Source organism: Asparagus officinalis, chromosome 3 (assembly GCF_001876935.1).
Source record: "Asparagus officinalis chromosome 3, Aspof.V1, whole genome shotgun sequence".
NCBI lineage: Eukaryota > Viridiplantae > Streptophyta > Magnoliopsida > Asparagales > Asparagaceae > Asparagus > Asparagus officinalis.
Window position 1 is genome coordinate 7,656,137 of NC_033796.1, and position 13,079 is coordinate 7,669,215.

A 13,079-nucleotide genomic window follows, 5' to 3' on the forward strand; every position below is an offset into this window, starting at 1 on the left:
TTAGAAGTGGGGGAAAAAATGTAACTGGAATCTATCCTCACAAATAAAAAACTATAGGTGTCTATCCACCTCCTCAACCTTTTTAACTATTTTAAGCATAAGAACGAATTCACCCACCCAAGGGTCTATTCACACAAGTGGAACGCATAAGGTCTATTCGCAATTATCCTTGTCAATACTCATCAATACTCCTAAATGAAGAAAATAACTTATCAATCTATGTTGGTCTTTTAACAGGGCATCGTGCACATATATTATAACAAATGTCTACAAAATTACTATTCCTATATTTCCTGGAGACAAATGTACTTGTCCCATGTAGCTTGAGTCCATGTTCAGAATTAAATTTCTGTACAGTTCCATAAGCTACGAGTGACCACAGACAACTAATACAATTCAATGCGTGGTTCGACCGACATTATCGCCAGCCAAAGATCAAAGTTTCCGATAACCACTGTTTCATCTATTAATTACCCTAAAAACAAAATATACCTACTCAATACTGATAGGAAAAACCCTACTCAATATACAAGTACTAGTATTTAGTGATATCAAATCATTAATAACACTAATCCTGGTTAATGTACCCTCATCTAGTGAAACAAGGTTTAGATTCTAGAATAAAATGACAGTGACAACAATAGAGTACAAAATGTAGCAAGTGCACGTCAACTTTAATAAGGAACTAGATCTAAAGAGGGAGAAGGGGAAGTGGGCCTAACCAATATCACTTGGGAGCCCACAAAGAGGAAGCAGCATCTACAGATCACCATCCAATCCCAAAAAGCAGCAAACAGGGGCCGGAGCTTTTCCACGCCCTCTCTGGACTCACTCTCATAAAGTCATAATACACTGTGGGCCCAACCAAACACAATCCTATATAGGCCCATTGCTTTCAGGCCCATTGAGGACCCAACTTCCACCTCAGATGCAAAGTCCAAGGAGGAAAACGCCGAGGCCAACAGAGACAGAAGCATTGGGGGGACCAAAGATTCTGCAGCAGAGTGAAACTCAGGAGTTACAATCGTTGATGATGAAAGTTAAAAAGTAGAAGCCCAAAAGGAAACAAAGCGGAGATCAAATTATCTATGAGTACTCCCAAAAACATCAATTGTTATCGAAGTTAAATGTCGGGACGGTCCCATCTACTGATATTGCAGCCTGCACATTTTATCTTTTCCTTCATAGTTATTTATTTACATCTTATTCCCCTCTCCACGGCGGATATTATGGGTGGTGCCCACAATTTTGCAACCAACAGCAGAAAACAGTTGAGAGAACTTTAATAAAATGTATGAATAAATAAACAGATAACAGGGGTGAATACAGATAAATCGATCGTGATTATGCAATGTTACGGCATGCTATTTCTACTCCAATCCAGTAAACTCTGAATCTCTGATATATTAAAGGGTTTCTAGTGCTGCTTCTTTGATCATGCTTATGTTATGTCTCTGATACACAACCTAAGCTTAAAACACCACAAGCATTCAGAAATAGTAGACAATGTTAGAAGGACGCAGAAAAGAGGAGGGAACTGAAACAACAGACAAAGTAAAGAAACTTGCACACTTGGTAGATGCAGTGCTTTTGATGAAAAACTCAAGCAGGTCTGGAACATATATATTAAAATAAAAGTAAAGAGCTAAGCTCATTATTAAGAAAGAAAGCAGGGGCATTTAGATTCAAAGAAGACAAAGATTGATGTACAACCAATTTATTGGCCTCTACACCTGATGCTTATCCACTAACGTGAGCAAGTAAATGGGCTCGTACCACATAAATGCGGGGATTTCTACAAAAGCTGAAGGCAACTTAGCTTTGAGCTAGTTAGACAACAGTTCAGGAAAGATCTCGAGTCAAATTAGATTGGTTATACAAGTTGTTTGTTCTGAATTAAGATTTTTCACGGCATTCCACCAAAACAGAGAAGTCAGCAGCATACTGCCTAGCATTTATAATACCATAGGCCTGTTAATAAAATATCATTGGGAATACACTCATGTTCCCTTCTGAGCCCAAAAGATTTCAATACACCAGCAGATGAACATGCATCTGTATCATCCTCTATACATTTCTCTACCAACTGGTTGTTGGCTCTTTTTTAGTACTGACAAGTGTTTTCACAAGTAGCAGGTCACTGTCGAGTTTAGATGCCTTCCGTGTGCCCCGTTTGGATTTATGCTCTGTCTATGAGTTTGGTTTGGTGATTGTAAATCCAACAGGTTTGAATACTACGATTTTTCTACAAAGATAAATCGTCAATTGTGACGTGAAATTCTAGATTCATAAGAAACTAAATAATATTCATCACCTAACTAGATCCCATCCATAAAATTCGATTAATAACTGATTGGTAAAATCACAAAGTCAATGGAATGTAAGCCAAGGCTCCGCTATGACCTATGGGTGCATATTTTACTCTCAAGTACTTGTGAGCGCAACAAAGCAAAAGTTTGAACTGATTCTCTCAAAACTGAATGCATTTTTCATGGAAGCCCCTGTGCTTAATTGTGCATTCATCTCCAGAACCATTTTCTCTATTTGTATCCCCACAAGCAGGTTGATTATGATAGCTATCATCCTATCCCAAGATCAGACACTTCTATAAGAGAGGGCCCTATGCCCATCAGCCAGCCATGTGGCCAATGGCCCACTAAAGGAGGCTTGTAGGATCATCACAATAACAACCAAAGAATCGTACCACAAAGTTATTACTGACATGTTCCGCAGTCTTGTCCGCATGCAGATGAGCAGTGTGAATTAAGTAATCAAAAGCATATGCATGTCATCGTGTGCTGAAAACTGCTATTAACATTTCAAGCATTGTGGTTGTTAAAGAGTACAGGAGGCAATACCAGATTAATGGGGGAAGAGTAGGAACGAGTCCAGCTTCAGAAGAAGGTGACATATACCTAACTTAATGCAGATCACGCACGTTACTGTCGCATGTGTTTAAATATCATACATGCAGCAATTGACGCGAAACTTAAACTAGTATTTCCGAAATAGCATTAATGAGTTGATAATGAATTGTGCAAAAACATTCAAGTGCATGAAAAGAGGATATGGTTGAATTATTTACCTGCACAAACTATAGAAGAGGCAATTTTGGGGACAAGAAGACCTCTTCTATAGGAACAAGTTGTAGTGCGTACTATAGTCCAATGGATTAAGATGTGAAAGTGACTAATGCAAGGCTTCTCCATACTCTTTGAGTATCATGATAATTCACTAATTGCTCTGAGCTTCTCAAGGATCATATCTTCTTGCTTGGCATCTGTGGCAAGATAAGGATTCTAACAGTAGGCATTGATAAATAGTTCAAACAAGATGCACCGCTTGGTCCCCCTATCGTCCAGAGTTAATAACCATTTAAAACATATCTACTATTAAATATTTATTAAAAAACTACTCGATGTTAATATAATTAAAGATAAACTATGGAAAAGAGTAGGATACATTCATGGTCTGGATTATCTGTGAAGTTGGAGTGTAATGCATTCCCGATGCTGTCAACAATGGCAGATGTTGTCATTGATGATTCAATGCATAAGATGGCAGCAATTGCATCAAGTCTAGTGACCTCGTTTCTGAACATGAGTCTTGCATGTGCTGAAATGAGAGAATATATTTCAAAATCCCATGTGAAATGGTGTCGAAAACACTCAGAAAAAGATTAAATATCTAGTTACCTTGGGCCAAACGTATCAAGCTTTCAAGCATGCGAACTGTAGTCCGAGCTGCACAGGAAAAAAATGTGACATGTAAGATATGGTATAGATTTTCCTTCTACTTGAGGTGTCCTCACTAATTACTTACCTGCATTTTGTGTTGCTGATCTTCGTTGAAGTTGATAATAATTTGAAATTATTCTTTCTGACTCATTGGTTAAAACTGGTCTGAACTGCTTTTTGACATAGTGGATATACCTGTAGTATTCTCCATTTTCAAATATAAATGAACCACTGATGCATTAAAAATAATTCCATGAACTAGTATTGAACAACAAGATCATCAGGTTACAGTAAAGAGTTTAAAGTAGGGATTCATATGGTTATGAGTAAGGCTGGGCATGGGCTGGGTCGGGTCTAACCCGGGCCCACGCGGGTCAGAGTAGGCCAGTTCATCCGGGCCCACACGGGTCAGAGTGGGCCGGAACCAGCCCACGACCCATGGATTCCTTTCTTCAAAAAAATTTCAATGTTTTCCTATTTAAAATATATTAAACTTGTATTTATATATCTAACATTATATTTAATTTGTTTTTTTTCCTATTTCAAACTCATTATTTGATATTATATGTGTGTGCGTGTTGATAAACATCACACAGAAAAACATTGCCAATTTACAGATATACATACGTGGTTGAGACTACAAAGAAAAATCTATACCCACAAGAAATTAATAACTTTCATTTAGTTTAAATTTAAATTACAAATATACAAGAAAAAATATGTTAACTGATAATGTTTACAAAATTTTAAACATTCATAGTTAACCTGAGTAGGGTCGGGCTAGGCTAGGCCTGGTCACTGGTGGGTCGGGCCTGCCTCTCTAGTCCTAGGTCTGCCTCAAAACCCAGCTAGACCCATGACCCATGTACAGTGTGGGCCAGGTTGGCCTGCCCTGGTGTGGGTCGGATCGCGTTTCGACTGAAACCGGACTGGGCCGCTATGTCCCACGGTTCGAACCGGCCCATGCCCAACCCATTGTTGCATTTGAATGACAAAAAGACGAGTTGTATGTATAGCCTTATACGCCGAGCAAGGTTTAGAAAACACCAGCATCTTAGGGGGCAAACTGGAGAAACTATACATACAACTCGTAGGTATATTAGATGACCCAGGACTGAGGTCAAGTAAAGGGGACCAAAGTCTCAAGCTCATTGCTGCATTTGAATGACAAAAAGACACTCTTAAAGCCTATTGGTAGGATTTCCAACTTTCGTTGGAGTTCAGCCACTCATTCCAAGTAAAAAATTGCAAAAAATAAAAAAGAAAACATATTCAAATACCCATATGTTGTGAGAATCACTAATACCTGCATGAATGAACAGAAGCTTAAAGTAGTCTACAAATAGAAAGGAAGCTGCCCCTTTCTCAAACCTGTTAACCAGTGTTATCCTGTTTTCACTGAATTTTACCATGACCGATACAAGAACAGAAGATGACTCTTTCTTTTTTCAGAATAAACACAACATGAAACCTGAATACGTATATCCTGTGACTCAAGCACGACTCATGTAAAGAAAAGGACATAGTTATATTAGAAAGAAAAAGAAAGGTCGGGAATATAATGTATACCATAAATGTTCACGAACGTTCTATTCCTGTTCTTCCATTGTCATCCATACCCATATGCATTCCTCCAGGACAATGCATTATGATATTTTACCCAATGTTTGAGAAAGCTTTTTTGAAACTCGCTTCACAACTTATTGAATGGTGAACGCTTTGAAACTCAAGAGTGAAGCTATTTACCCCTTGAAGCTTACGCCTCATCACTTAAAGCATAATTGAAGTGTGCACTTCGCGCTTCATAAAGTGCTTTTATTTTGAAGCACACGCTTAAGACTAGATAGTAGGACATAAAAGGATCTTTATGAATTTAACATGTTATGCATGTAGCATATTTTAATATGATTCATTTCTATACCTCACATGTTTATTTCTTATTTACTAATCAGTTCATGAATGTATATATTTGTAGTTGTTACGCCACTATGTATTATATGTTCATAATCTTTATAAAGTTAAAATTAAACATTTAAATTCATAAAGCTTACGCTTCACGCTTTGAAGCTTACGCCTCGCTTCATCAAGTGGTCTAGCGCTTTGCCTTGCACTTTCGCTTTTTTAAACATTGATTTTACCTTCTCATTCGGGCTTTCTTTCCATAGAAAGGGAATATAAAATCATTAAAATGTCCAAAGTGCAAAGCATGAAAAGAAGCTTTGCAAATTTCATGTTAGATTTTCCATGCATACAATTTTTCATACAACAGGGAAAGGGGTAAAATCAATAACTTCAATTAAAAAAATATTTTTCTTTTCTTAAGGCAATAATATAGTTTCTCATAAGCAGCAAAGGGCATCCGCAAATCTACCGCTCAATATTATTATTTGGACCTGGGAGAACAATTTCTGAGAATATACCAGATGCACTAGAATTACAACAGAATCAATGGGCTTCGTGAGTATTAATAAGAGCATGAACTTGATATACAAAGAGCATACGAATATACGATATAATGTACTGGGAGTATCTTGATTCTGAGTGAATAAGCTTGGGTTTTGTTATCAAAAGCGGTGATGGTCTAGTGAATGCCTCCGGTGGACAACCTATTTGATTCTCCTTGGTGGTTCTCCTATGACAAAGTTATAATATTCCTTTGGGTTATGTCAAGAGTGCTCATTCTTCCCTGCATCTTCATCTTGTGCTAAAAGATAATGTCAAATTTGCTTAATGGGAAACTGTTGGTAGCTCGTTACATGGCTGTCGCCCAGCAACAACTGCATAACTGAAAGTCATCTATATTTTCCAATGTTTGCCACCCTTTTACAAGAGCTAGCGTTCATGAGAGCGTGTGCGCGAACTTGCGACATAGACGCAACGAGAAAAAGCACGTGACACGAAAAATGCTATTTTCTTTACCACTAAAATTGAAGCAAAAAAGAATAAACAACTCTAATTACGATAGAAAGGGACGGATACATTTCAGATTAAGCTCCACAATGATGATTGAACTTGAATAGATTGGAGTAGAAATTTAAATAATTATTGTGGTACTCATTTAATTTGGCTAGTTTATGGGTCCTCATCTTACTTCAGTTATATTATCCAAAATAATTGGCACTTACTACAGGTTTGTTCATCTAGAATGCTACTACCTCTATTAATACTCCAGACTTGAGATAAACCTTATAAGCTTCAACTAAATATACATGTAAATAGGAAACTGCGCAATTTTAAAAGAAACAGTAGAATTACAAGAGCACATGAGAATACCTCCTCAATGTGGGTAGTGACCAGACATTTTCCATGCCATTGCCATCTTTGCCACCTTTTGGTTCTCCTGTCTAAATAGGGTTAGAATATACCAAATGTCAATGATTCCGAACCATAATGATTTGATAGATGATCTTTGACTTTAAAACAATTATGTGATACTGTTGACAGATTCAAGGAAAAAGATGGGGAACATATCACGCAACAAAAGAAAAGGATAGGAATTCACCTGAGCTAGAATATGAGATGAGACAATGGCATCCCACTCAGGATTCTTTGTATCAAGGAGTACAAGAACTATATCAAATCTGCTCAGCAACGGGCCAGATAGTGTCGTGTTGACGGATAAAGCTGGTTAAGAAGAAAACAGTAAATAACTTTATTTTCTAGATCAAGATTTGGCCAACAACATATCTAACATAAGCACCAGAATGTATGGTTAGTAACACGGTGGATGGGCCTATGTTCTACCAAGTACCAGTATGTACGACCACAATAATCTTATCTCACAAGTCATACACACATTTAGGGCTGAACTGATAAAATAGATAAATTAATTTTGGTGAATACATGAAGACTAACATAAGGACCTCTACTATAGTATCAAAGTTTGAAAACAATGATTGACATTGTAATACATACTATTTTAAATTACTTCTGCAGAAAACACACCTTTCATGGTCCAACAGATGATGTTTTCATTTGTTTTTCGAGGTTAATAGAGCTTCGGCATGTATGATATTGACAAGATGCATGTCAAACAAGTCTCAATGTACGGCACATTTGGATATGTATTGAGTGCCTGCATCAGCAGCCGCTTATGTCACCAATGGATATGGAACTAATTAACTAAATTTGAAGCGTTCGTACATACCTCTTTAGAACAACCACCTTAAAAAGTATTAAGTAAAATGAATGCTCTAAAGTCTAAATATGGGTAGGGCATTCATGTTCAGGACTGGTTTTTAAACGAACACACTTCCGTATCCTGAAATAGATAAGACTTCCACCACTAAAGAGAGGTCATATTTATATTATTAGGACATTGCCGCCACACTTACGTGATACTTGTTACTCCAATGGGAATCTCATGTAAATGCCGATTTTTGCTTTCTGAGAAACTTAATCTTTTAGGAAAATCCTAAGGTAGGAGTGTTTTCAAGAACTATTCATATAAAAGAAAATTACTGTAAATAATACACTAGTACGATTTGAGGAACTACACTGATTTCTGATAGGAAATCCTTCCATCTCTCTCTCTCTCTCTCTCTCTCTCTCTCTCTCTCTCTCTCTCATATATACACACACAGTAGGTTTTATGCACGTGGTTAAATACCATGTTCTAGTATATTTGGTTTATTTCCTTACTAAAATTTGTTTCTCGATTCCACTTTGATGGTTTTTGCTCGCTTTTGTCTCTAAACTTTAGCATTGTGATTATTTATTTTCTTTGATGTTCGTTTAAATAAGTTACACCCAATTTAAACTTTCATGTTGATAATTGAATTGATAGGAAACAAATGTAATCTGAATCCAATTTGAATTATCATGTTATTTAGACCAACATGAAACCAAGCTTGACCTGAGTAAGTATAGTGTTGTAAAAGTGAAAAACACTTCAAAAAATAGCGTTATAAAAGAAAGATGAATAATTAAAGCTAATAAGATAAAATGATTGGTTAAAAATGGGCTAAAACAACACAAAAGAGAATATGTAGTTTGTTCCTAATCCTTGATAGACTTTAAAAAAATTATAAACTAAATATTAATGCTAATGCTAGCACACTTTTATATGATGAAAGCATCCGCATAAACATATAAAAATACTAAAAAAAAGTTCATGAAAATCCTTCTAAAGATTCCTAATATACTCAAAAAACAAACTATTCTATAAAATATTCAAAAAACAGTCTTTTATTTCTTCTGTTTTATTTTTTATTAAGCCGACATCAATCCTTCTCCGTCTTTATCTTTTTTGATAAAATTAGACTACTTTTAGATGCTAACAAAGAATAGTAAACCTTAAACTGGAAGTTAAATTTATACATCTTAATGAAAGAATATCAAACTACTTTTTTCTTTGCTAAGATTTGAAATTTTGAGAGTGTGTTTTGCAAATTTTAAAACTTTGAGAGTATTTTTAGAAAATTTTAAAATTTAAGTTGGGTGCTTGTAATTTCTATATTTCATGTGTTGGTGATAAGTTTTCGAATGTCAAGATATTTCTTACAACTCTGAAATTTTAAGGTTGTACTTTTGTAATTATTGAAACTTTAGATTGTTTGTTGTAAAATGTAAATTTTTAGCGGTCTGCTGATAATTTCCAAATTTAATATGTATTGGTTATAAGTTTTGAAATTTCATAATTTTTTGTGATTTTTAACATTTGAAGGAGTTTTTTTGTAATTTTTATAACTTTAAGGTTATTTTTTTTACAAATTTTAAATTTTCAGGTGCATAATGGTAAGCCATTGAATTCATATTTATTGTTTGTAAGTACTAAAGTTCTAGAAATTGACAGTGCTTTTTTATTATTTAAACTTTGGAAGTGTTTTTATAATTTTTAAAACGTTAAGGGTGTTAATTGTAAATTTTAAATTATTTAGAGACTGCTGTTAATTTTTAGATTTCTTGTTTATTGTTTTAAGTTTTAAAATGTCAGGACGTTTCGTGTAATTTTAAACTTTTGACGGTATTTTGTGCAAGTTTTAAAACTTTTTGTGATTTTTTATAATACTTCATACATTATAGCATGTTAGTTCTTTACCTTAACAAACTAATATAGTGGAGTTATTTCATGTATTTTATTAATCTTTTTTTTTTAATTTTTGAGCTATATGTAGTTCACAAGAGATTAGGATAGAATATAATTATGATTAGGATAAATTAAGATTTAAATGAAATATTCATAATACTGAAGGGTATTATTGACAATGGAAAGCTTTTCCTTAACTCATACTTTTAAAGGGAGCATGAATATAATATATATATATATATATATATATATATATATATATATATATATAAATATATAATATATAGAATATATATATATATATATATATTATATTATTATGTGTGTGTGGTGTGTGTGAGAAATAATGAGCATGAGGTGACGGCTCATTTTGCTAAATATACTACCAAAAGACCCAATGGTAGGTCACACTTAAAGTCACATAAAAAGGTGTGCACCTAGCTCATTTTGCTAAGCCGCCACCTCATAGCCATCATATATATATATATATATATATATATAATATATATATATTATATATATAATTGAGTTATTTAGATAGATTAAGTTAATTAGTTAATGTTGTAAGACCTATTTGTAAGAGTGCATTAATATAAAGGGTCCTCTCTATGAGAGTAAATACCCAAATTTTCACCCCAAAATACTTCATGGATCAGAGACATGTGGCGGATCTCTTGAAGCTATCGGACGAAATCTCCACCGATTCCTCCGACGCCGCCCCGATTCCTCTTCTTTTCCTTGATCACCTTTCGCCGCGATTCCCTTCCTTCCGCCGCCGGATTCCTCTGAACGAGCTCCTGAGAACTCATCCCCTGACGACGCCACCGATTCTCTTCCTTTCCTTGATCACCCCCTTCCGCCGCCGCCAGCTGAGCGCCGCGCAACGAAATCGATGAAATATCCACCATCAACCGTGGCGTCGACAGCCTCGCCTAGGGATCTGTAGCCATCGGATTTGATCGAGGACTGGTGGATGAAGAGATCCTCGGAAGCTGAGCAAGAAGAAGAGACTTTGGGTGAAAGGAGAAGGGGAATTCATGGTAACTAAGTAACACCGAGGTTGAAAGGGATATGTGTATGTTGGGTGTCTTTGCAGTCATCGACAGGATGAAGGAGGCAGTAGAGGCCATTTGTGTTATGGAGATTTGGTGAGGAGGTATTGCTTGTTATGGAGATTCTTAAGCGTGAGAAGAACCGCAGAAGGAGGCTTTGACATTTTTTTTGGTTGGGACGTTTCACTGTTTCTCCGATCACAGTTGACATTTTTTAGGGCTTTCGAGGGTTTTTCCCCCTTTAAATTACTTCTGTGGGTATTGTTGCTGAAAGAGAGGGCAATCAACTGTGAAGATGGGAACACATGTGACAAGTCAGGAATTGAAGGAGATCCTGGAAGAGGTGGCCAGGGTATTTCAGACCAAACTAGAGGAGAATCCTAGTAGGTCAGTCGTGGCCACACCGGAGTCGGCGTAGGTAATGCAGAGGGTAAAATTGCTGCCTAATGATATCAAGCTTGAGGGGACAAGAAACTATCTGAGTTGGTCTTGGAGCGCATTGTTGAACCTTCGAATCAAAGGACTTGAAAAATATGTGAAGGGGAGTGCACTGAGCCGAAGAATAAGGCGAGTGCTGAGTGGAACACGTGGAGTAACACTAATTCTTTGGTGGTTTCTTGGTTGTTGACTTCTGTGTCTCCAACCATAGCTGTGATGGTAGAGTCTATCTCAAGTGCAACTGATGTCTGGAAGACATTGGAGGGGATGTATTCTGGAGCTGGGAGTATAATGATGATGATGGAAGTAGAAGAGAAGATTGATGCTACCACACAAGGAGAGAAAACAATCCACCAGTATGCAGCAAAGCTACGTCACTTATGGGCGGATTTGGATCACTATGATATGTTATCACTACAAAACCTAACAGATGTTCTTTTGGGGAGGCAGTATCTTGAGCGCAGGCGTGTAGCTCACTTTTTCAAGGGCCTGAACCCAAAGTTTGAGGGAAGGAGGGCAGCAATGTGTCACATGTCATCTCTCCCCTCCTTGGATGAGGCTATTGTATCGATGGAACAAGAGGAGATCAGACAGAAGGTGATGACAGGCGAGGCCTCACCTGTTGTCCGCTCAGTATTGGTGGTTCCAGATGCTCACATCAGAGATGATAGAGAGTGCTACAATTGTGGAAAGAAAGGGCATCTCAGCTATAATTGCCCTCAACCCCGCAATATTGGTGGTAGCAGAGGGGGCAGAGGACAGAGAGATGACCGTGCAGGTCGAGGAGGCAAGGAACGTGGAGGTCGAGGAGTTGCTCACCTAGCTGTGGCAGAGGAGTCCCAGACTACTACTGGGATGACTGGAGCTGAAATAACAGAGCTGGAGGAACTACGTCAGTTCAAGCTTTAGGCTGAGAATTCGAAGGGCAAGGGACAAGTCACTCAGGATTTGAATAACACTACCTGTTTTGGTAACTTTGTTGGTTATGCTCATGCGAACAAAGGTACACGGGTTCATGCACTTGCATCCACTAAAACTCATGTTGATTGGATCATTGACTCAGGTGTATCTAGGCATGTCATAGGAGCATCTAGTGAGTTTGCATTATATTATCTGAGTAAGCATATGCATCCTGAGATAGTTCAGACTGCTGATGGAACATCTCAACCCATCAAGGGCACTGGCTCGGTCCATTGCATTCCATTTGTTATCTTGTCATCTGTATTGCATGTTCCTTCGTTTCCAGTTAACTTACTCTCTGTTAGTTCTCTCATTGATCAATTAAATTGCATTGTGTTATTTGATCGGGATATGTGTCTTCCAGGAGAAGGAAACGGGGAGGAGGATTGGGACTGGCATCAGGCGTGATGGCGTTTGGTATTTGTACATAGAGACTACAATGATTGCTGCTGCTGTTAGTGAAGGACCAGAGGCAGAAGCAATGCTTCAACATTACCGATTAGGACATTTATCTTTTGATAGTTTGAATAGGTTAGAACCTGAGATAATGAAAAAAGTGGATAGAAAAGAGTTATTTTGTAATGCTTGTGAACTTGGAAAACATACTCGCTCTACTTATAAAATGATTGGTCTTCGAAGTTTTGAACCATTTGCACTTATCCATTCTGATATTTGGGGGTCATGTCCTACTACCTCTATTAGTGGTTTTAGATGATTTGTTACTTTCATTGATTGTTATTCACGTATGGTCTGGATATACATGATGAAGCAGAAATCTGAGGTTTACAAATGTTTTCAAGATTTCTCGGCTTATGTAAAGACACAGTTTGGAGTGCAGGTGAAGATTCTTCGAACAGATAATGG

At 36.9% G+C, this 13,079-nt stretch overlaps 1 protein-coding gene across 5 annotated transcripts in view; it reads right to left on the minus strand.

The window, feature by feature from the left end:
- Positions 449 to 13,079, minus strand: part of LOC109832834 (probable DNA helicase MCM9) — a 34,776-nt gene continuing 22,145 nt past the window's right edge. The window contains exons 15-21 of one of the 5 annotated variants that reach the window (XM_020400274.1): positions 7,240 to 7,361; positions 7,011 to 7,081; positions 3,823 to 3,932; positions 3,696 to 3,743; positions 3,463 to 3,615; positions 3,086 to 3,280; positions 449 to 994 (exon numbers count right to left, since the gene is read on the minus strand). In XM_020400274.1, the coding sequence (XP_020255863.1) occupies positions 3,222 to 3,280; positions 3,463 to 3,615; positions 3,696 to 3,743; positions 3,823 to 3,932; positions 7,011 to 7,081; positions 7,240 to 7,361 (563 nt within the window). In that variant the 3' untranslated portion in view covers positions 449 to 994; positions 3,086 to 3,221. Of the gene's footprint in view, positions 995 to 2,873; positions 2,916 to 3,085; positions 3,281 to 3,462; positions 3,616 to 3,695; positions 3,744 to 3,822; positions 3,933 to 3,953; positions 4,892 to 7,010; positions 7,082 to 7,239; positions 7,362 to 13,079 lie in introns of those variants that run through there. The other 4 variants (XM_020400275.1, XM_020400278.1, XM_020400279.1 and 1 more) reach the window with 4 other exon arrangements.